The sequence below is a fragment of a genome, unplaced genomic scaffold (assembly GCF_019419815.1).
Source record: "Pyrus x bretschneideri cultivar Hongxiangsu unplaced genomic scaffold, Pyrus_bretschneideri_v1 Contig18, whole genome shotgun sequence".
In the NCBI taxonomy this organism is placed as follows: domain Eukaryota; kingdom Viridiplantae; phylum Streptophyta; class Magnoliopsida; order Rosales; family Rosaceae; genus Pyrus; species Pyrus x bretschneideri.
The window spans coordinates 3589091-3611951 of NW_025999479.1; the positions used below are offsets into that span (position 1 = coordinate 3589091).

The window sequence follows — 22861 nt, forward strand, 5'->3', positions numbered from 1 at the left end:
TTATTAAATAATTGGAAAAAGGTTCTTGAAAGTTGATTTGTATGTTTGTTATTACTACTGCTTTTGATCAAGTTTATCAAGTAGCAGTATTTTTTCTGAGTTATTTTTATTTTTATTATTGGCTGTGGCATAAATTAATATTGTAGTTATGAGCTCTATTTTAATTTGTGAAATGGCTAATAAGTTTGAGTCAATCAAAACTGAGAGATTCAATAATGTTAATCATCGTATATGAAAGATAAAGATTACTTATCTTCTTACTCATGAGAAAACTTTGTATATAATTCAAGATGAGATGCTCGTTTACGCAAGCTTATACAATATGGGAAAAGGATAATAAGATGGCTCATGCCACAATTTTGAACCATATGAAAGATGATTTGATTTCTCTTTATGAGGAGTACATGATTGTAAAGAAGATCATGGATATTCTTGAAGACAAGTATAGTCCCAATTTCAAACTTATATTCAATTACATTTTGAGAAGTACAACGGGACATATGTCTGAGAATGATACCATGGTGGACCATATTACCAAGATCGAGATTATGGCAAGAGATCTTTCTAATGTTGGTCATCCTGTTTCTGATTAAATGCAAGTCTTTATACTTTTGAATAGTTTACCAAAGTTGTGGGAAAGTAGTAACTGCTTTGACATGATTACCATAGTTTACTATGACCACTTTACCCGCGATGCTAGCTATAGAGGAAGTTGGAATGTATCCGAGGAATGAAAATGACAAGATTAATAGAGATGGCAATCTTTCGCCCTATGACCATGACCATGACATAGGAAATGTGATCCTAATCATCTTCATAACATTTTTGGATTTCTAATATTTTTAATTTTTATTACTATTTTTTATTACTAAAATTCAATATTCCTAACATATTTTCACGTGGCATTATCTGAGCACACCACATGGATAATTGAGGCGACAGTTGTAGTGGAGGGAAATAAAAATTTTGGGGGAACCTTTTCCCTCCAAATCCTTCGGTCTTTGTAGAAGGCAACAAAAAGAGGATTTTAATCCCAAGTTTCACCTAATTCATTAACTCCCATCTCCCATCTTTCCTTACATCTTTAATTCCCTCTCTTTAATTTCCAACTCTCCTTACATCTGTGATGGATCAGTAACTTCATTCAATCATGGAAATACCACCCAAGTCATCTCCTTCAACCCTATTGAATATACCAACAGCAAAAACTCCTTGCGAAATTCTCTTTTATACATCAATAGTCTTAACTCCTCCAATCATCATTAATACTCCACCTCCCAAAACCAGTCTAGTTCTATTGTATACTCCTACTCCAACATATGTTTGTCCTACACCCAATTCCAAATCTCAGAAACCAGTCACTGTGAATACACCCCTAGCAAAGAACCAAAGTCTGGCAACAAGTGGCCACACTTAGGACTTAGAGGTGGTAGACTTCATTACAACCTTCTGTTTTCAGGTGTACATCACTTAAACCACTATCTTTTCTTTTGCAAGAAAAAACACGTTCAATTGGTTGGGGAAATCGAACATATTTGTCGTGAGTTGAGAACTGTTGAAAAGGCAAGCCAAGAATTAGAAACAGAGGCAACAGAGATTATTGCCTCCCTCTACCATTTAAAGTACTTGAACAAACTCAACTAATAGAGAAATCCAAAGGATGCACCTCCACTAAGGAGGAAGTGGAATTGAGGAAAACAAGGGGTTAATTCTTTTAAGTTTTATACCCAACGTGTGCTACCCAATGATCAACCCATTCATAAGTAACCATACCCGAGGTCCTTGGATTTGGTAACAATTCACTAAATTAAGTTTCCGTGCGTGGGATTTATACATGTTTTTTGGTTCTCAACTCATTCTAGAATGCTTGTAAGAGTGGATGTGGTAGTGGGATAAGTACATTTCTTGGAGCACAAATGTACGCACAATGCCTTTAACATTTGGTGTGGGGGTTAGATGACAACATGGTTTTTTGGCCCTCAAATGTTCAAACTATGTGTTTAGCATTGCCCGTGGGAGTGGTGATATGTTTCTGTGTATTTTTCATATTTTGTATCAATGATCCCTTTGAATATCTATTGTGTGCTTCTAGAATGACCTAACTGACAAGACTGCAGCAGAGCAAACATAAAAATTCATAACTACTCATAAACCCACACACAACCAAAACCACCCCATTAAATGTGACCTATACAAACTGAATAATTCCTAGCAACCACAACACATCCTTAATATAGTTATAAAAAAAGCTTAAGGATTTGGACAGAATTTCGAACTAATTGGTTGTAAACTGTGTACAAACTGAATATACCTACAACAGACCATCATATATATGTCCCGTCTATCCAGATTTTTGTTGGTGTAAATAATTTAATGACATCTAAACTAATCTCCTATAAACACAAGCCAAGGACAATAAAGATCCCAACATTTACTTCATGCACAACCATGGCAACCGTAGATGTCATGTGTGATTCGAGGAATGTTGCTGATTTCATGATCCGACCGATCAAATTGCAGAAGTGAATATCAAATTCAGAAATTACTCACGGTCCATCATTGTGTGGCATAAAAAATGCAACGAACAAGAGTCCATCTTGGTTGTGGTACAACAAAAGTTGTACAAAGCATTGTACAAATCGCCCGAGTACAAATGCCAAATACATAGCCCAAAGCATAAGTATGATGAACTAGTTCTAAATGAGGAGGAAGATGTACATCGTACGTCAATCACTTTATGAGCGACAAACCAGCTCTAACAAGAGTGTGACTTCGGTTTCTTTGATGAGTTTAAGAAATTTCATTCGTATCTCCATCGTAACCGCAGGGATATGATTAGGACTACATTTGGCCGTCGCATAAGGAAGACATTGTAGAAGACGGTCATGATTACAAGGAGTATGAGTACGTAAAAAAGACTCAAACAAGCCACTAAAAGGATCCTTAGGGTCAAGTTTGCCTTCTTATATATTTACGACTTGTTGTTATGTACATTATGCGTACTTTTTTAAGTATATCGTAATGTCAAGCTTTTTTAAGTGACTCAAGTGTTATTGTTATAAATGTTCATAAGCTGTCACAAATATTCATATACATTCAACATATGTCACAGTTTATGTAGCACAATTTCCAACACTGGTGTGGCACGGAAATTTTCTAAAATAACTGTGCCCACATAAAAATATTAGTTCATCCCCCATCCAATTACACTTCAATGTCTTCACAACTACAACACAATGTATCACAACCCATGACAAGTTTTACACCTATATATCTAAATTCCAAATTCACTATTTCAACCAAGTGTAGTCCAAACCACCCACCATTATAGACTCAAATCCCTGATTTATAAAAACCCAATGAAATCGACCCTTCACCAGCTCACAAACTCCCTTTCTGCCTTTCTTTCACCTCGACAATAACCCTCACCCATCCCTCTCTTCGATAAAAACACACCTGGTGAATTTTTTTTTTTAAAGGTATAGGATTTTACCAGGTCCCGATCAATCGACTTGAGATCAAACCCTTCCAACCTCACCAGCTCCTTCTCTCTGCCTCTATTTCCTATCGAAGAAAACCCTAATCTCCCCCACTCTCGCTGACAAAAACACCCCTACTAAACGAAAAAAATTAGAGGTATAAGATTACTCTCCTCCTCTCTTGCCGACAAACACTCCAAGTGAAAAAAAAAAAAAAAAAAAATTAAAGATATAAGATTGCTCTCCCAAACTGGAATCGATTGCAGTCGCAACGCTGAATTGATCCTCACCCCATCTCCATGTCTTTGCCTCTCTTTCTTTCCCTCTACAATGCGCGAACATATCCTTTAGCTCCCCCGCCTTCAACTTTTTCTCTGACAAACACATACCCACCGAATAAAAAAAATTAAATGTTTAATTACACTGGGTCACAACAACTCAGTTCTACCTGTGAGCTCAGCAACACCACTGTTAGATTGCAGTCCGCACACAAGGTGTGCTTTTGCGGTCCGCACCTTACAATATGGGTAACATTATTTGTATAGGTAAATTAGTAGGCAAGTTTTAATATATATATATATATATATAGAGAGAGAGAGAGAGAGAGAGAGAGAGAGAGAGAGAATAATATAACATGAAAAAATGTAGTATAAAAAATAAAGTACAAGAAATACAAATAACAAGAGAGACAAGAGAGAATATAGAGATTGGGAGGAGAAATATGAGTGTATCATTTGATTATCATTAGACCCCTTTATATAGGGTGAGAGTTACTTGAAAGAGAAGCCCAAGTGCCTCTAATTACATCAATGATTAATAAGAGATTAACTACACAATTGGTTACAAAAGTGGACAGCCACATAGACATAAATATTTACAACACTCTCCCTTGGATATCCGTGCATTAATAAATTTATGTTGACCATTGATGATAGTTGTCCTAATAAAAACCTTGCTTGGAAAACCCAATGGGACAAAACCAAAGTGACGGAGAAAAATCAAGTACAACTTTGAAACCACTAATAAGGTATTGGACCCGCATTTTGCTGCTTCACTAAAACCTTGCTAGGAAAAACCTAGTGGGATCAAAACCTAGTCGGAGGGTAAAGAACATAGCACGCTTGTATGTCCATAACTGCAACATTATAGTTCAGTTCGAACTAAAAGAAGTACTCATTGAGTCAATATATACCAAATTTAGCTAGAAAATGTATTGAGTACATATTTTGAGCTTTATGCTCTTCATTTGAAATCTTTGATAAAGAGTTTCATGGCATTCTCTATTCTTTATAAAATTGGTTCAATGGAGAGACCAAAACTAAAAATCTTAAGTAGTATGTAGCCTCCACATGCTATGAGTCTCACGTTAAAATAACATTGTACTTGTAGAAATGTGGTTGCATAAATGGTGACAAAAAAATACTCATGTCTCTACTATGGAGCACCATAATGTAATTAGTGAGCTTGTTTCATTACGAACACACAAGAATAACATTTAGAGGTATAAATTATAGGTTCCCTTATTTCATGTTTTTTAATGGCTCTCAAAATGGAATTTACCTATTTCCAATTTGGCCAACCATTTTACAATATGTCGACAATTTGTGATTGAATAGATCTTGATGGGAAAACGGGTTTGGATAGCCCTTTATGATGTGAGTAGCTACTATAATCCTCAATTTGTGATCTAACAATTCTCTCATTCTGATGCGCATGCATGATTTTATAAGTATTTCATTGTTTGGGTACAATGCCTCTTCAGGGCTTCTATTGTCACATTTAGGACAAACATCTTAAGATGAATTACTTGAGATTTGGGTGATAACCTCCTATGGAGTGTTATTTTCAATTAGGGCTTGAACTTTATTAATCTTTACTTATGAGGAATTCAAAGTTTAGAACCTACACATGTGTCATGCTTTAGACATGCAACAAATTAATCAACGTCACTTATGACTTTATATAGTTTGGATGAGACAAATGCGGATGTATCAACACTAATTCTCAATGTTCTTTGAAAACTATCATTTCTCCCCTGAACATCAGGAATATTGTCTCACCAAAGTGACAATCCACAAAACTGTGGTAACTATGAGCAAAACTTGAAACAAATTGACTTGAATCCCAATTTTAAATGATTAAAACCATCTTTGTATACACAATTACTTGTTGGTTGGAAAATAAAAATCAACCGAAATGATCATGATGATGCATGTGATCATAATGCATCTCCCAAGCAAAAATTTGTAATGAACAAAACACTTAAAGCTTGTGGTAAGCCATGAGAGTTATGTGCTCAAAATTAGTCCCAAATGGCATGAAATGGCCTACCAAATTTTGGGAATTTCGCTTGTAATTGCGAGTAAATATTATAATGACCATAGATACATCTAAGTCATTGGTCAAATAATCCACAATAAGATGCTAAATAAGCTCACAAATACACTTATAAATTCTCGAGAAAAAATACAAGATCCAAAGTAAATTTTAGATAGTCTGAGGACCAAGTTTCCGTGTGAGCAATCCTTGCAAGGACGTGCACAATGTACTATGTTAAGGCATAGAAATATATCAAGGATAATCATACATCTCATTGTGGATGGAGAATGGCCAAGATAATTATCCCATGATTGGGTCACTGAACTTCTAGTTCATGAAAAGCGTACACTACTTCCATGATTGTGTAATACAATTCATAAAAGAAAAAAGTAGGAGCTTCCGTTGAAAAAATGAATTGAACGATATACAATTCGATATGATAATAAATTGAATTAATGAATTCATAGTAACATAAAAAAAATTGAAATAAACAAAATCGAAATTAACATAATAAAAGTGCCAAAAAATAAATAAAATAAAGAGCCAAGCTATATATGGGAGATAACTCAATTGCTAATTGCTTGTAAGCTCAAGATGGGAGAATAAACTCAACCACTAAGAATGGAATAAAATGATTTTCCATATGTCCACTGAGTTCAAATTCATGGGAGTATCGTAAAAAATTTCTCAACCATTTTTCTTGTTTTAATCAAGACTTGGTAAAAATACACCAAAAGTTTTAGCGCATGGCAGGGTCGTGCTCGATGCCATATCATAAGTACCACAGAAAAAAAAAATCGTACAGTTTAGTTACGCAATTAAAACTCAAGGAAATTTAGGCCCTCAATTATTTAGAATCAAAGAACTTTCAGTTCCGATTCAGTCCAATAATTTGTAATTTAAGATGTGCAATTTCATACCTAGTCAGGAGACAAATTTATCTCATAGTGTCGATAAAAAAAACTCAAGGCGAAGTGTTTACATCCACCAAGTCCGACGTATTAATTTACTCATTTGGAGTATGAATACAGTGAGCCTCCCACTCATATTGGATGAGAATGAAAGACCAACAGATGAATGTCTCGTAACATGATGAGAGTTTGAAAAGCTACATGTCATGATTTCATTAAAACTCATTATCCCAAATAACTCATAGATTGAGGATCAACACTTCGTTGGCTCTTTGATCTCATACAACTTACATAAGCCACTTAGTACTACGGTACGAAAAACAATACTACATGCTGACAGTGTAAGAGGAAACGAGTACAAAATTACTAATTACCTCAACGTTCACCAAATAACTTAATAGCATCCTGATTACATACAGAATCTTCTCCTTGGTCAAATCTCCTTTGTAGTCTTTCATTCTGTTGCCTACGAGCAACCTCAACATTCTGCCATTCTTCCCAGCGCTCGGCCAGACCATCCCCTTCTAGCATCCGTACCACCCCCGACATTAATGGGCGGTCTTCAGGGGATTCTTGCGTACAAAGAAGCGCAACTTTGATCATCATTTCTACCTCTTGGACGTTGAAACTATCATTCAAATTTCTGTCTACAATAGCATCCAGTCTCTTTTCCCTTTCCAGCTTTTTGACCTTCAGGAGCAGATAAGCAAAGAAGGTTAGCACAGTGATATCAATTTGTTTTGAGCATATGTTAGGCACAAAATTCCATACCATACCTACATATAATCGGAAACAGTTTTTGACCATACAACTACATATCATTTGTGAGCATGCAGAGCTTCCAATACCAAAGAAACAATTGTTACGAGTAAAAATTAAAAATCATGCCATTTCTTTGAGTTATCTTAACATGCACGAAAACAAGTTTATCTTTCATGGTCAAGCAACAAAAAAAGTTTATATAAATGCATACTAGGAGGAGGTGAGGAGAGGGAGAGTGGAGAAGAGAAAGAACGACCCAAATACAGAGAGTTTATCTTACATGGTCAAGCAAAAAAAGATCATCATCTTCTTCCAAGCGTGAAAAATCAACTGTCCGTTGTCCTGTTACAAGTTCTAAAAGCATAATCCCATAGCCAAAAACATCCGTCTTTTCTGATGACTTCCCAGTGGACAAATATTCAGGTGCTATGTGACCCATTGTGCCACGAACTTCAGTTGTCACGTTAGTCTTTCTAACATCCACCAACTTTGCCAAGCCAAAGTCGCCAACAACTGCTTCAAAATCTTCATCAAGTAATACATTAGCAGCCTTAACATCTCGATGAATAATCTTAGGATTACAATGTTCGTGCAGGTACTCTAACCCACGGGCTGTGCCAAATGCCACCTGCCTTCTTGTAGGCCAATCTAAGACGGGCTCACCAGGTTTAATCTCTCGCAACCGATCGGCAACACTTAAATTCTGCATAAAGGGATACACAAGAAGGCGTTCTGTTGGAGTCGTGCAAAATCCGATCAGTCTTAATAGATTCCTGTGAACAGCTACACTTATCATTTCAACTTCGCGCTGGAAAGCTGCATCACCCCCAGGTCTCTCATAATCAGTGAGACGCTTAACAGCAACTTCTGTGTTATCAGATAGCACTCCTTTATAGACTTTTCCAAAACCTCCCTGTCCTAGAACATGTTTCTCACTGAAGTTGTCTGTTGCTAGCTGCAGTTCCCTCCATGAAAATCTTATTAACTGGCCAAATGCAATCCTTTGGTCACCTTAAAAAAAAAAAAAAAAAAAAAAAAAAAAAAAAAAAAAAAACAAAACAAAACAAAAACAAAAACAAAAAACCAGATGAGCTAAGTTATGCATGGCAAGGATCATCCAGGCCCTTTTGGCTCCAATCAATTTACTCACAGATACTTAACGTTTTTAACGGCAAGGGCCAGAGGCCAAATCAAGCCTCCCAACCAAAATGTTGTTATTCATGAAGTGTAGCCCTCCAAATTTGTATTTGAGAACAACTTTTTAACATTGACTGGAAAATAAACGATATTTCTTTTATGAAACTACAAGATATTGGCCACCCCCACCACTCTCAACCTTACCAAATGTGCAATGGCATAACATACCATAAACATGTAAATATTTATCCTAAAGAGGAACCCCTTACGTAACTCCAGTCATTGCGATAAACCAATTCAATAATAATCCTAAATTGGTTGAATAACTTTAGCATGATGGGTCAAAAGACTCAACTAAAATCAAGGTTCCAATGATTGGTCAGATGATGGAGTTGTTAATCAGTTCTACAACTAGAAAGCAATGCGTACCTGGAACATCCTCAAAAACTTCACGCTTGAAGCCTTTGTGTCTACGCTTGCCGGTAAAGTACAGTAAACCTCCAAGTAATAATAAAATGGTAAGCCCCACAAGAAGTCCAACTATGATTCCAAGCTTCGGCTTACTTTTAGCGCCTGTCAAGAGTGGGAAAACCCCATCGTGTAAGCTTATAAAAAGAAAGGGTAAGAATTCAATTTCAGATGTTTGTTTGACCCATTAACCTGAACCATAAATATCAGTTGCACAAGGGTGAGGGAGAATCACGCCACAGTTTAGGTGATTTCTTGTAAAACTGAAACAAGCAACACAGGTCAAATCAAGATTAGATAAACATATTTTGAATATGTGGGTGTGTGGAGAGAGAGAGAGAGAGAGGGAGAGAGAGAGAGAATGGTTTGCAGTCTTGTCAAGAATAGAAACACTAATAGTAACAAGTTGTTCATACTTGTATGTTTTGACACTAAACAGCTGCTCAGGTATTTGACCCATGAGAGCATTAGAGGCAAGCTGACTGCAAACAAAGTTTCAAGTATGGCATCAAATACTGAAGAACTGAGGCCCAAGTATACAACTTCACACAGATAACGTTCAGAATTCTAAAAGATGGAGTGCCAAAATAGTTGTCCATGAAAAATACGTACAGACTAATCAAGTTTGAAAGACTTGAAAGTGACTCTGGGATTGTACCACTCAGATTATTGTTACTCAAATTCCTGTTTGCATCATCAAGAAAGCACTGTCAGACAAAACTAGATACTGCAGAGTCAGTATATATTAGTGAAAACCTAAAACAATGCGGATGAAACAACTCACAAAAATTGGAGATTTTTCAGATTGCCAAAGGAAGCTGGTATTTCACCATGTAAATTATTGTTTTCTAAATTCAAGGTGGACAAACTTATCAGATTTCCAAACTCTTTTGGTATCTCACCAGTTATGCCATTTCCTTGTAATGAACTGCAAGATGAATGCACCTTATAGGTATTAGAGTCGTTGGCATATGGAATGCATATAAATATATATACATGTCTACAAATAGAAGAGGCTAAAACAATCAGACAAATGGGAACTGCTGCACAAGCTTTATACAAAACAAAAAAATCAATTGCTACCCTCGAAAATGAGCACAACATAAATTGCATGAAATCATGGAATTACATATGGGCTTTTGGAAATTCTCATTGCCCTGTTCTGCCCGTTACATCTTATGGTGATCAATAAAAATCCAAAAAACTATATATATATATATATATATATATGTATGTATGTATGTATGTATTGTTGGAGAACAATTCAGAAATAAACAAAAAATAACAGAAATAAACAGAACTTGAAATTCTAATATTTTATTAACTAAAAATACTTGATGTGCAGAATGAAATTATACAATAAATACAGAAACTAATATAAGAATATCAATGATACTAATTTGATCACAGAAGGTAGAGGCTAGCGTAAAAGCTATGTCCTTCGAACAGTATTTTCGTCCCACTCTTGTGCTTGTGGTTCTACAACGTCTCCTCGACCAAGATTCAACTACCTAATTCTACAACCCGCACTGGATTCTAGAATTCTAGCGAATTTGCTTTGTGTGCTTACTCTCTGGAAATTTCGTACGGAAGAAAAAGAGGAAGAAAGATAATCTCACTTGGATACTGTGATTGCAAATATATAGGCTGTTTCACACCCTTTCAAATACCTGTTCAGTGTATTTGAAAGTACACAACTCTTTCTAATAGTTGTGTCTTTTAATCAAAATGTTTTTTAATTAATAAATTAATTAAAAAACTTAATCCGAAAATTAAAATTAATGAATCTAATTAATTTTAAATTCCAAGGCCCTATGGGAAACACTAACAGTAACAAGTTGTTCATACTTGTATGTTTTGACACTAAACAGCTGCTCAGGTATTTGACCCATGAGAACATTAGAGGCAAGCTGACTGCAAACAAAGTTTCAAGTATGGCATCAAATACTGAAGAACTGAGGCCCAAGTATACAACTTCACACAGATAACGTTCAGAATTCTAAAAGATGGAGTGCCAAAATAGTTGTCCATGAAAAATAACGTACAGACTAATCAAGTTTGAAAGACTTGAAAGTGACGCTGGGATTGTATCACTCAGATTATTGTTATTCAAATTCCTGTTTGCATCATCAAGAAAGCACTGTCAGACAAAACTAGATACTGCAGAGTCAGTATATATTAGTGAAAACCTAAAACAATGCGGATGAAACAACTCACAAAAAATGGAGATTTTTCAGATTGCCAAAGGAAGCTGGTATTTCACCATGTAAATTATTGTTTTCTAAATTCAAGGTGGACAAACTTATCAGATTTCCAAACTCTTTTGGTATCTCACCAGTTATGCCATTTCCTTGTAATGAACTGCAAGATGAATGCACCTTATAGGTATTAGAGTAGTTGGCATATGGAATGCATATAAATATATATACATGTCTACAAATAGAAGAGGCTAAAAAAATCAGACAAATGGGAACTGCTGCACAAGCTTTATACAAAACAAAAAAATCAATTGCTACCCTCGAAAAATAGTTTTCTAAAGATGTTAACAATGGTCTCTCATGTGAGTAAGAATTCATCTCAAATTCCGTTCATCCTAAGCTAATATAGGACACATGTATTAGCAGTATGTACAATACAGAAGTGAAGTGCTACACCATGCTTTCAGTCATCTAAAGCTTAGCTCCTAATGGATTAGTCTGCACATGTTAACAAACGAAAATGAGCACAACATAAATTGCATGAAATCATGGAATTACATATGGGCTTTTGGAAATTCTCATTGCCCTTCTGTTCTGCCCGTTACATCTTATGGTGATCAATAGAAATCCAAAAAACTATATATATATATGTATCTATGTATATATTGTTGGAGAACAATTCAGAAATAAACAAAAAATAACAGAAATAAACAGAACTTGAAATTCTAATATTTTATTAACTAAAAATACTTGATGTGCAGAATGAAATAATACAATAAATACAGAAACTAATATAAGAATATCAATGATACTAATTTGATCACAGAAGGTAGAGGCTAGCGTAAAAGCTATGTCCTTCGAACAGTATTTCGTCCCACTTTTGTGCTTGTGGTTCTACAACGTCTGCTCGACCAAGATTCAACTACCTAATTCTACAACCCGCACTGGATTCTAGAATTCTAGCGAATTTTCTTTGTGTGCTTACTCTCTGGAAATTTCGTACGGAAGAAAAAGAGGAAGAAAGATAATCTCACTTGGATACTTTGATTGCAAATATAGAGGCTGTTTCACACCCTTTCAAATACCTGTTCAGTGTATTTGAAAGTACACAACTCTTTCTAATAGCTGTGTCTTTTAATCAAAATGTTTTTTAATTAATAAATTAATTAAAAAACTTAATCCGAAAATTAAAATTAATGAATCTAATTAATTTTAAATTCCAAGGCCCCATGGCCCTTATCTTGATTAATTAATATTAATTGTATTTAGGCTATATTATATTCAAGCCTAATCCACACAACCATAAGGCCCAAGTCTTCAATCCATTTCCAAATGGTCCAAGTTCTAATTACTAAGTAGAAGGAATAAGCCTATATAAAGGCTAGTGAAAAAATACTGTTGCCCAATGTGGGACAAGAAGGTCTCAAACTCCTACATATATATGTATATATATGTATACGCTTGTTCTTCATAAGTATGTTGGTGTACCACAAATCGGGAAAGCTTCAGTTGTTAGAAGGAGATCCACCACTTCTTTTATATTCTACAGTTCTCCCCACATGTAGGTCTCTCTCCACTGTCATATTCCAACATGTGGGATTCAACTTATTTGGGAGGTCGCAATTGCAGGACTTCAAACTCATGAATTTCAATACTAAACGATTTGTGAGGTACCTCACTTGCAAGCTTCAATTAAAGAAGTTAAATGTCTCAGGCAAGCTGTCAAACAGAAAATAACAAGTGAAGACACATGAAGCTAACCAAATTAGCTAGAAGTTGGATCAAAGTTTTTTTAATCCTCAACTAATCTGTAATGCTTAGGTGAGTTGACTTTGAATCATCGAAAAGTTGACATTGTCATACTCTACAAACAGGTCTAACCATACGATCTTAACAATTACCTTACTTCTAAAGCACGCATTTGGAGACTAAGCTGAAAACAAATAAATTGACTTCAATAACTGAAGTACATAACCCAGGTCGCTGTCAATGCATCCCAATGATGCATGACATTATTTATTCTTCAATGCATCCCAATGAGAATCCAGCATCTGTGGTGACAATCCTAGTTTTTGAAATGACTCCAGAAAATGAAGTGTATAGAAATTATGATAAACAGGACTAGTATTCTCCGTGCTTACAGTGTTTGAAGATTTTTCAAGGCTCCTAATTCAGGAGACAAGATGCCAGAAAATCCAATATGTGCCAATATTCTGCAAAATGAAAAAGACAAAACTAAGCATAGACAAGTAAAAAAACCTTAATCTATGCAAGGAGGAATTTCGTATCGTGAAGTGATCCGTTGACAACAATACATCACGATAAACAAAGGATGTCTTACACAGAAACGACATTATTATTGTTACGGTCACACTTCACATTGGACCAACTGCATGGATTGATTTGGTCGGCGTTCCAGTCCTTGAGCTGATTGGGTGAAATATTCAAAGATTTCCGCAATGAAAACAGTGCAACTCCTGAAACCGAAAATGCCAACATTCATCACCTAATCGGACAAATTTGCCAACAGAAATTCACTACCACATTACATAAATACTAGAAAAGGAATAGATACAACAAAGGAAAGTAAAAGATAGTGAACAAATTCTAACATACAAAAACCTCAAGACAGTCCACTAGCACCCTGGGTCTGTGTTCGTTCTATAATATCCTAGAGAGCAAGAGAAGAGAGAAAGAAAGAGTTGCAGAGAGGACCCCCAATGTTTGAATGTTTTAATTGCATCGAGGTTACAATATTGGGTATATAGCATTAATCAATACTAGACTTGTTTGCCTTAGTCTTGTTTCTTATGATATGTAACTGAAAAAATGCGGAGATTGTTGTGATTAGCATATCCCAGATGCTGTCCAAATGAATTAAATGTTGTAAAACCTCAGAACCGTACCCTGTGAATCAGGCAATACAAAAGACTGTAAGCAAGCCAAGACCAAAACTGCAAAGACTAGATCCATTTTCAACAGCATTATTCTTTCTAGCGATGGATGCAATGAAATGCATGGCGTTGATCAAGGAGCACTTGAAACAATTCCATATCTGCAAAAAGGGAAAACACTCCTTCAGTGAGCTATAAATGTTCAAATACACAGTATGAACTGCAATAACAACACTAAGTGGGGTCCGCAACAACAACAACAACAAAGTAGGAACTGCAACAATAATAAATTCGAGGCAAGCGTATGTTGAAGATCCTCTACAGTTTGCTAGTTGCCATGCTATCAAAGTATAGTTCAGTCAGGAAAACAAAACTGCGAGAAACGAACAACTTAATGGAAACCAATATGTGCATAAGATTTTTGGGAGCCATAGTCTATATTTGAGTACAAAGCCTCAATTATTTCATGGAGCAGATTATTCCTTAAGGAGCAAATTTTAATACTACAACGAACTTCATATTTGAGAAAAAATCGGAAATTGTCTTCCTTTGGCAGTTTAAATTTTGAAGTGCACAATGTAAGAGATTCAAATTTCGATTATGCTTCCCTCTTTGTTGGGGTCTGGTTTTTTTTTTTACCACATCATGTTGTTGGCTTGGCTGTTCGCTTCTCAACAATCATTCATATATTACAAGCAGTAGCAGAAATATTACTACTTCCTATCACACAAGGTAGAAACTACTCGAAAATTGAAAGAATCATAGATTCAGCTCAACCTACAAAACCAATACATCAAAAATGGGGGAAATTGCAGTTCAATCTTCATTCCAGGAAAAAGTTTATTCTTTTTTTCAGGTCCCAATTAAATGTTCAAAAGTTCAAACTTTTGTCACTTCCATTTCCCTACGATCCCATCAAATTTCCCAGCAACCAAACAAAAGTGAAAAACAAGCAAAACCCATGTCTGCAAATAATCAAAAAAAAGAAGAAATGCAGCTGAAAAAGAGAAGAAGAGGAAAGAGAGAAGTACCTGTGAGGAGGAATCAGGAAGACATGGCAGAGCTTCTGGAAGATTGAGTGAAGCTAACCACTCACAAGCTTCTTAGCTGTTTCCCATGTCCGAATTGGCTGTGAGACTTGACGAGAGAGAGTTCAGAGGCCTGGTTATTCTTAGTAGCAAGCAAATCCCCGAAGAGTCAGACACGCTAATAATTTAACGGAAGAGAAAAATGAAGAATTAAACCTTGGACAAATAAATTAATTAAGGTAACTTACATTTTAACTAGGCCAGGCAATTCTTGACACGACTCGATAATCTAATACGATACGATACGAAATTAACAGATGTTCAGGTTGACACAATAATGAATCGGGTCGTTATCGGGTAACCCGATAAACACCTATTAAGATAACGGGTTGGTTCGGGTATATACGTGGATAACACGATACACGATAAGCAAAATATTACTTTTATATTTTTATAACCCTAAAAAAATATTATAATTATATATATATATATTAATTTAACAATTTTATACCCCTAAAAACCACAATAATTATATATATATATATTAAATTAAATATTAAAAATTGGTGACCACTAAATCGGCTTAAATATATATACCATTCAATTTCTTAAGTGTTGTACATACAAAATAAATATATTTAAATCTACTTAATAAATATATACATAGACACCATTGAACTTGATGGGATACAAATTCTACGAAACTAATTTAAACGATCCAACCGTCAAACTTGTTTGTATATGCATTGAGATCGCATCAGCAAAAAATCGCAAAAAAAAAAACATTCAGAGATCAAGTAACTGGACAAAACATTTCGACGGCTATCAACAAAAAATCACGATTTAACGGTTATTTTAACTCCGATCTTGATGATTTTTTATAGCTACACTCCTTGACCCTATATGAATATAATGAATGAACTCGATCTTCAATTTAAAATATTTACACTAGTGGATACCACAAAATATTATGTTATACTTAATAAAAGTATGAATAAACTCTTAAGTGTTAGTGAATCTATTATTTTGATGGGATAAGCATTCTACGAAACTAGTTTCAACGATCCAACCGTCAAACTTGTTTGAATATACTTCGAGATCGTATACGCCAAAAATTGCAAAAAATAAACATTTAGATATCAAGTAACAGGACAAAACTTTTCGACGATTATCAACGAAAAATCACGATTTAACGGTTATTTTAACTCCAATTTTGATGATTTTGTATAGCTACACTCCTTGACCCTATATGAATACAATGAATGAACATGATCTTCAATTTAAAATATTTACACTAGTGGAATACTTAATGAAAGTATGAATAAACTCTTAAGTGTCAGTGAATCTATTGTTTTGATGGGATATGCATTATACGAAACTAGTTTCAATGATCCAACCGTCAAACATGTTTGTATATGCTTCGAGATCGCATATGCCAAAAATTGCAGAAAACAAATATTCAAAGATCAAGTAACGGGACAACACTTTTCGACGGTTATCAACAAAAAATCACAATTTAACGGTTATTTTAACTCCGATCTTGATGATTTTTTATAGTTACACTCCTTGACCCTATATGAATACAATGAATGAACTTGATCTTCAATTTAAAATATTTATACTAGTGGATACCATAAAATATTATGTTATACTTAATGAAAGTATGAATAAACTCTTAAGTGTTAGTGAATCTATTATTTTGATGGGATACGCATTCTAGGAAGCTAGTTTTAACGATCCAACCGTCAAACTTATTTGAATATATTTCAAGATCGTATACACCAAAAATTGCAAAAAAATAAACATTCAGATATCAAGTAAGAGGACAAAACTTTTCAACGGTTATCAACAAAAAATCACGATTTAACGGGTACTTTAACTCCGATTTTGATGATTTTTTATAGCTACACTCCTTAACCCTATATGAATACAATGAATGAACTTGATCTTCAATTTAAAATATTTACACTAGTGTATACCACAAAATCTTATGTTATACTTAATGAAAGTATGAATAAACTCTTAAGTGTTAGTGAATCTATTATTTTGATGGGATACACATTCTACGAAACTAGTTTCAATGATCCAACCGTCAAACTTGTTGAATATACTTTGAGATCGTATACGCCAAAAATTGCAAAAAATAAACATTCAAATATCAAGTAACAGGACAAAATATTTCGACGGTTATCAACAAAACATCATGATTTAACGGTTATTTTACCTCCGATTTTGATGATTTTTTATAGCTACACTCCTTGACCCTATATGAATACAAGGAATGAACTTGATCTTCAATTTAAAATATTTACACTAGTGGATATCACAAAATCTTATGCCATACTTAATGAAAGTATGAATAAACTTTGAAGTGTTAGTGAATCTATTGTTTTGATGGGATACACATTCTACGAAACTAGTTTCAACGATCCAACCGTCAAACATGTTTGTATATACTTCGAGATCGCATACGCCAAAAATTGCAAAAAATAAACATTTAAAGATCAAGTAATGGGACAAAATGTTTCGACAGTTATCAACGAAAAATCACTATTTAACGGTTATTTTAACTTCGATTTGGATGATTTTTTACAGCTACACTCCTTAACCTTATTTGAATACAATGAATGAATTTGATCTTCAATTTAAAATATTTACCCTAGTGGATACCACAAAATCTTCTATTATACTTGATAAAATTATAAATAAACTCTAGGTGTTAGTGAATTTATCGTTTTGATGGGATACGCATTCTATGAAAATAATTTTAATGATCCAACCGTCAAAGTTGTTTGTATATGCTTCAAGATCGCATACGCCAAAAATTGCAAAAAATAAACATTCAGAGATCAAGTAACTGGACAAAACTTTTCAACGGTTATCAATGAAAAATCACAATTTAACGGTTATTTTAACTCTGATTTTGTTGATTTTTTACAGCTACACTCCTTGACCCCATATGAATACAATGAATGAATTCGATCTTCAACTTAAAATATTTACACAAGTAAATACCACAAAATTTTATGTCATGATGATCGATGAAAATTGAGGATTTTGTAAAAGGAATTACATTCAAGCTTTGAGTTCCATTGGCAATGTTTAAACTTTTGAGAAAAGCTTCACAACCTTGAATATCATTTTGCATATCCTTGCACATTTAATATTTTGTATATCCTTGCACATTTTGCATATCCTTGCACATTTAATATTTTGTAATAGACTAGCAGTGTATGGATGTTTATTTATTAGACTCTTATTTTCAAGTGTAGATGTAATACTTAAATGAAAAATGTGCTTTAATGTTTTGAAGTAATATTTATGTGGCAATGTGTGGTATGTGCAAGTCTAAGAAAAAAAATACATTTTTCTTAACGGGTCATAGCAGGTCATAATGGGTCGGGTCACTTTACCCGTTGGGTAAAGTAACCTGACCTGTTAAGGACCCGTTAAGATAACAGGTGTGACACGACACGATCCGTTAAGATAACAGGTGTTACACGAAAACGACACGAACACGACAGACACGACCTGTTTGCTAGGCCTAATTTTACCTCTTCAGATTTGAGATCTTATACAACATTTTTAAAATATTTCAATTTCAAACATTTACTTATTATTTTATGGGGAAACTTGAAATAGGTCCAATTTTATAGCCCAATATTAGGATTAGTCCAATTTTTAGTTATTTTTGACTTAGCTCCAATGATTAGGATTCCATGTCAGCAATTTTTCTGATTAGGTTGATTTTTTTGCATTGTTATTACTATTTTACCCTCTTATAGATTTGACACGTTCTTCATATATTACCCACGTTTTAAATTTTTATCAGAATTCAAATTCATTGTTTAGTGGTCTTTATCTTTCTTCCAGATTTCTTGATAACAATTTTTGAATTTGAATTTCTTATCAATCTATTTTTAAGGAAGGCTTAAACTTATCTAGTAGACAATGAATTCGGATGGACAATTTCGCCTATTCTGTGCAGTTGTGCAGTAGGTGTGGTGATGCTACACGCCACAACTGGGAAATGAATGCAGAATTCGATTCATCCCGCACCTTTTTCAATAGAAGTTCAAGATAAATATATATTCTCACTGCAGCTCCACAGTCATAATCCCCCTAATACCTTTCTATCAGCTCTCATTGATATGCTTCTCATTTATTTAAAAAAAAAAAAAAAAAACCCAATGCACAGAAGGTGTTTGATGTTATGCCTCTTTGAATAGTGTACTCTTTAATTTCCCGTAGAAATTTATTGTTCTCTTATTGTCACTATCCTTGTCACTTATTATAGATTTCGAGTCGCCTGATGATAGCAAAAGGAAGAAATTCATTGTGATTGGAGGTGTTTCAGCATTATTCCTCATTTTCTTGATTTTGGGCATTGCTTGGTGGAAAGGCTGTTTCAGAAGTAGGACAACCAGGGAACAAGGTACGGACAATACCGTATCAGTCATTTTTTATTTAGAAAAGTCGCAATTGATTCATATTTCTACTTGCTACAATAAGAATTTTCAAAAGGGATTGTACACTGGCCGCACCTATCAGTATGCTGAATCATTAAATATTTAACTTACCTACGAAAATCAGCTGCATTCCTTTGAACATTGCAGAGGATCGGAAATCTTATTCTTAGAATTACTAAATTCACGTAGTTATATCTTTTTCAGCCTATTACATTTATGTTTTTTTCCTGTGTTTTATAATTGTTTAGTTATGGAAGGAGCTATCATTGCGAAGTGCACTTTTGAGAGCAAGACCCTTTTAATTCCAGTATTTAATCATACTAAGTTCAAGGATATTTCTGAACAAATTTGTTCCCGATTTGTGGGATTAAGTCTTGAAGTCATGGAGTTGACGTACTCTCTAGGAGAACACCAATCTTGTTTGCTGCAATCTGACATGGACGTGAGTGTAATGAAATTTTCATGTTGTGCTGAAAACATAGCATCTATTCCTGTCTGTGTTTCCATGGTACAACCAGTTGAGCAACTTGATCCCATTTCTTCCCCACATGATAAACAGATTTTTAATTATGAAGGCTTAAAACCCTCAGATGATCATGCAGATTTAGGGAAGTTTGCCACTCCTCATGGGAAGACATATTTGTCCCATGCTTGGAGAAACTACATTAGCCATGTTGGTCAAGAATTTCCAGGTGGTGTCAAGGAGTTCAGACAAAAATTGATGAAGTATGCAGTTGAAATGGGTTTCAGGTATGTCTATATAAGGAATGATAGTGAACGTGTTACTGCTGAATGCTTCAATAAAGATGATGAGGGTTGTGTTTGGCGTGTGCATGCCATTTTGAATCGTCCTAGCAGGTTATTCTACATTAAAAGTCTGAATAATGTACATACATGTAAAGCTAGGTTTCGTGATCAAAAAAGCATCAAGATGGGTTCCAAAATTGTGGCGTCGGTCCTTGTTGACGAGATTCGAACCAATCCAATTGTAAGACCAATCGATGTTGTTAGAGATTTCAAGAAAAACTATGGTATAGGTATTTCTTACTATAATGCTTGGTATGGTAAAGAGTTAGCAAAGATGAAGGTCCATGGTGATGATACACAGTCATATAGACTACTATTATGGTATGCAGAAGCAGTGCTAGCAACCAACCCAGGCTCCCATGTCCAGCTTGAATATAATGGTAGTTCATGTCGGTTCGAGCGTTTATTCATTTCATATAATGCTAGTATTGAAGGGTTCAAATTCTGCAGACCTTTCTTGTGCCTTGATGGAACTTTTATAAAAAAACAAGTACAAAGGTCATTTGTTGGTAGCCATCGGGAAAAATGGTAATCAAGGTATGATTTAGACATCTCCTTATATTATAGGCTGCGTGAAAGCTAATAATTTTTTTTCCACATGATAGGTAGTTTAAAAGTTTATCCATACATGTCGACGAAATTTATCATTTTGTTAATTTTGCTCCATGTTAGGTAGTTTAATAGGGTCTCAAACAGTAATATATGAGAAAGTATCGTTTTATAACTTTATACATGTTGTGTCCATCCCTTAATTGTTCTAGCATGATCTCGTTTGATAAGGGGTATCAAATACTATATGCTTTGCTATGTCCCAAATAGTATTATATGTTTAGTATGTATGTGGAAATAGTGCTTACAAAACTGACCCTTTATTATAACCTGTTCTTATGTATTCATCCTTAACAGATTTTTCTTTAACATGTTCTTTTTCTTCAACACATGGCTCAGGGTTTTTCCCGCTAGCTTTTGGCATTGTGGACTCTGAAAATGAAAACAATTGGACATGGTTTCTGGAAAATTTAGCAGAGATATTGCTTCCCCAAGGTCGTACGGTTACGTTCATATCAGACCGCAACAGAGGTCTACTTGAAGCTGTTTCCACCGTTTTTTCCAGAAGCACCACATGCATTTTGCATGTTTCATTTGAAATTGAATATACAAAGTAAATATCCAAAGAAGATGGGTTCTGGTTATGGTGAAGTCGTTGCTAACCTGTTCCAAAAATGTTGTTACGCTCCATCCCAACTTGTGTTCGATCAGGAAATGAAAACTCTCATCAAGGATGGTGGTACAATAATTCAGAAATTTTTGCAAAACACACCCAAAGAAAACTGGTCCAATGCATACTTCAGGGGTAAAAAATATGGTGAGATGTGCTCTAATATTGCAGAATCCTTCAATTCTTGGATTTTGGATGAACGCAAGATGCCAACTTACCAAATGATTGATAACATACGTGTGAAGTTGATGGAGATGAGTTCTGATCGGCAACGTGAAGCCGAAAGATGGACCTCACCAATATGCCCAACAATGGATGACGAAATGATGAAAATGGTTGAAGTTGGAAGACACTGGAATGTGTGTCGTTCAAGTGACCATATTTTTGAAGTCAGAGATGAGTATTCTGTCATGGTGGACTTACAAAGTCATACTTGTTCTTGTTATCAATGGCAAATTAAGGGGTTCCCTTGTGCACATACTTTGGCAGCTATTCTGAAAGATGGAGGTAACCCATATGATTATGTCGAAGATTATTTCACAACAGATTTCTATAAGTCTTCTTATTCATATCCCATCATTCCTGTACCTGATATTGAAAAGGATGAACAATCTATGAGTCAGGAGTTTGTGATAGAACCTCCATTGACAAAGCGGCCCCCAGGTAGACCAAAAGTTAAAAGACTAAAATCTATTGGGGAAGAAACACGCCCCAACAAGTGCAGTAGGTGTGGTGATGCTACACGCCACAACCGGAAAACTTGCAACGCCCCTATTTGACATACATCTCCATTGCCATTTGGATTTTTTTTTTCAAATATTTGAACACATGTTTTTTTTTTTTATCAATGTAATAAAATGATGCCTTCGACTTTTTAGTTTACTCATATTCTTCTTTTTTCCATTTTCTACTTACATGTCATATAACTTATGCAATCTGTGAAGACTATATTTATTATGCTATCATTACTAAACCTTCCAAATCAAACCTATATATATATAACAAGCAGCCATAAGATGTTAAATTTTATCCTACCTATCAATTTGGCTTACAATATAAACTACCTATACTTGTAGAATATGATTTTTACATTCACCATTAGTTGTACATGTATATAGGTTTTTGGGACGGTTTTAACCTACCTAACATGTAGGAACATTACCGACAAAC

At 34.7% G+C, this 22861-nt stretch overlaps 2 protein-coding genes across 7 annotated transcripts; one reads left to right on the forward strand and one right to left on the reverse strand.

Moving 5' to 3' along the window:
- Nucleotides 1-6897: 6897 nt before the first annotated feature.
- LOC125476167 (probable LRR receptor-like serine/threonine-protein kinase At5g10290) lies at nt 6898-15354 on the reverse strand. 6 transcript variants are annotated; one of them, XM_048581943.1, is made up of 14 exons: nt 15200-15354; nt 14181-14329; nt 13616-13751; nt 13416-13487; nt 11294-11437; nt 11122-11193; nt 10925-10990; nt 9861-10004; nt 9689-9760; nt 9493-9558; nt 9269-9339; nt 9038-9181; nt 7752-8482; nt 6898-7399 (listed from the first exon to the last, which is right to left on the reverse strand). In XM_048581943.1, exons 2-14 carry the CDS (start codon nt 14257-14259, stop codon nt 7085-7087), a joined length of 2112 nt encoding a protein of 703 aa, XP_048437900.1. In that variant the 5' UTR covers nt 14260-14329; nt 15200-15354; the 3' UTR covers nt 6898-7084. The 6 variants fall into 6 exon arrangements, with proteins under 6 accessions (XP_048437900.1, XP_048437901.1, XP_048437902.1 ...); XM_048581944.1 differs by lacking the exon at nt 9861-10004; XM_048581945.1 differs by lacking the exons at nt 9861-10004; nt 10925-10990.
- Nucleotides 15355-21651: 6297 nt separating this feature from the next.
- On the forward strand, nt 21652-22470 carry LOC125476209. The gene has a single exon (XM_048582049.1). The coding sequence runs from the start codon at nt 21652-21654 to the stop codon at nt 22468-22470; it is 819 nt and encodes a 272-aa protein (XP_048438006.1).
- The last annotated feature ends 391 nt before the right edge of the window (nt 22471-22861 follow it).

Excerpts from the sequence above, each read along its gene's own strand:
- LOC125476209 (XM_048582049.1), top strand. The coding sequence starts at position 21,652 with ATGGGTTCTGGTTATGGTGAAGTCGTTGCTAACCTGTTCCAAAAATGT.
- LOC125476167 (XM_048581943.1), bottom strand. The coding sequence starts at position 14,259 with ATGCTGTTGAAAATGGATCTAGTCTTTGCAGTTTTGGTCTTGGCTTGC. Across the intron at positions 10,991-11,121 it reads CTTTCAAACTTGATTAGTCT|TCAGCTTGCCTCTAATGTTC; the intron begins GTACGTTATTTT and ends CTTTGTTTGCAG. Across the intron at positions 9,340-9,492 it reads TTTAGTGTCAAAACATACAA|TTTTACAAGAAATCACCTAA; the intron begins GTATGAACAACT and ends TGCTTGTTTCAG.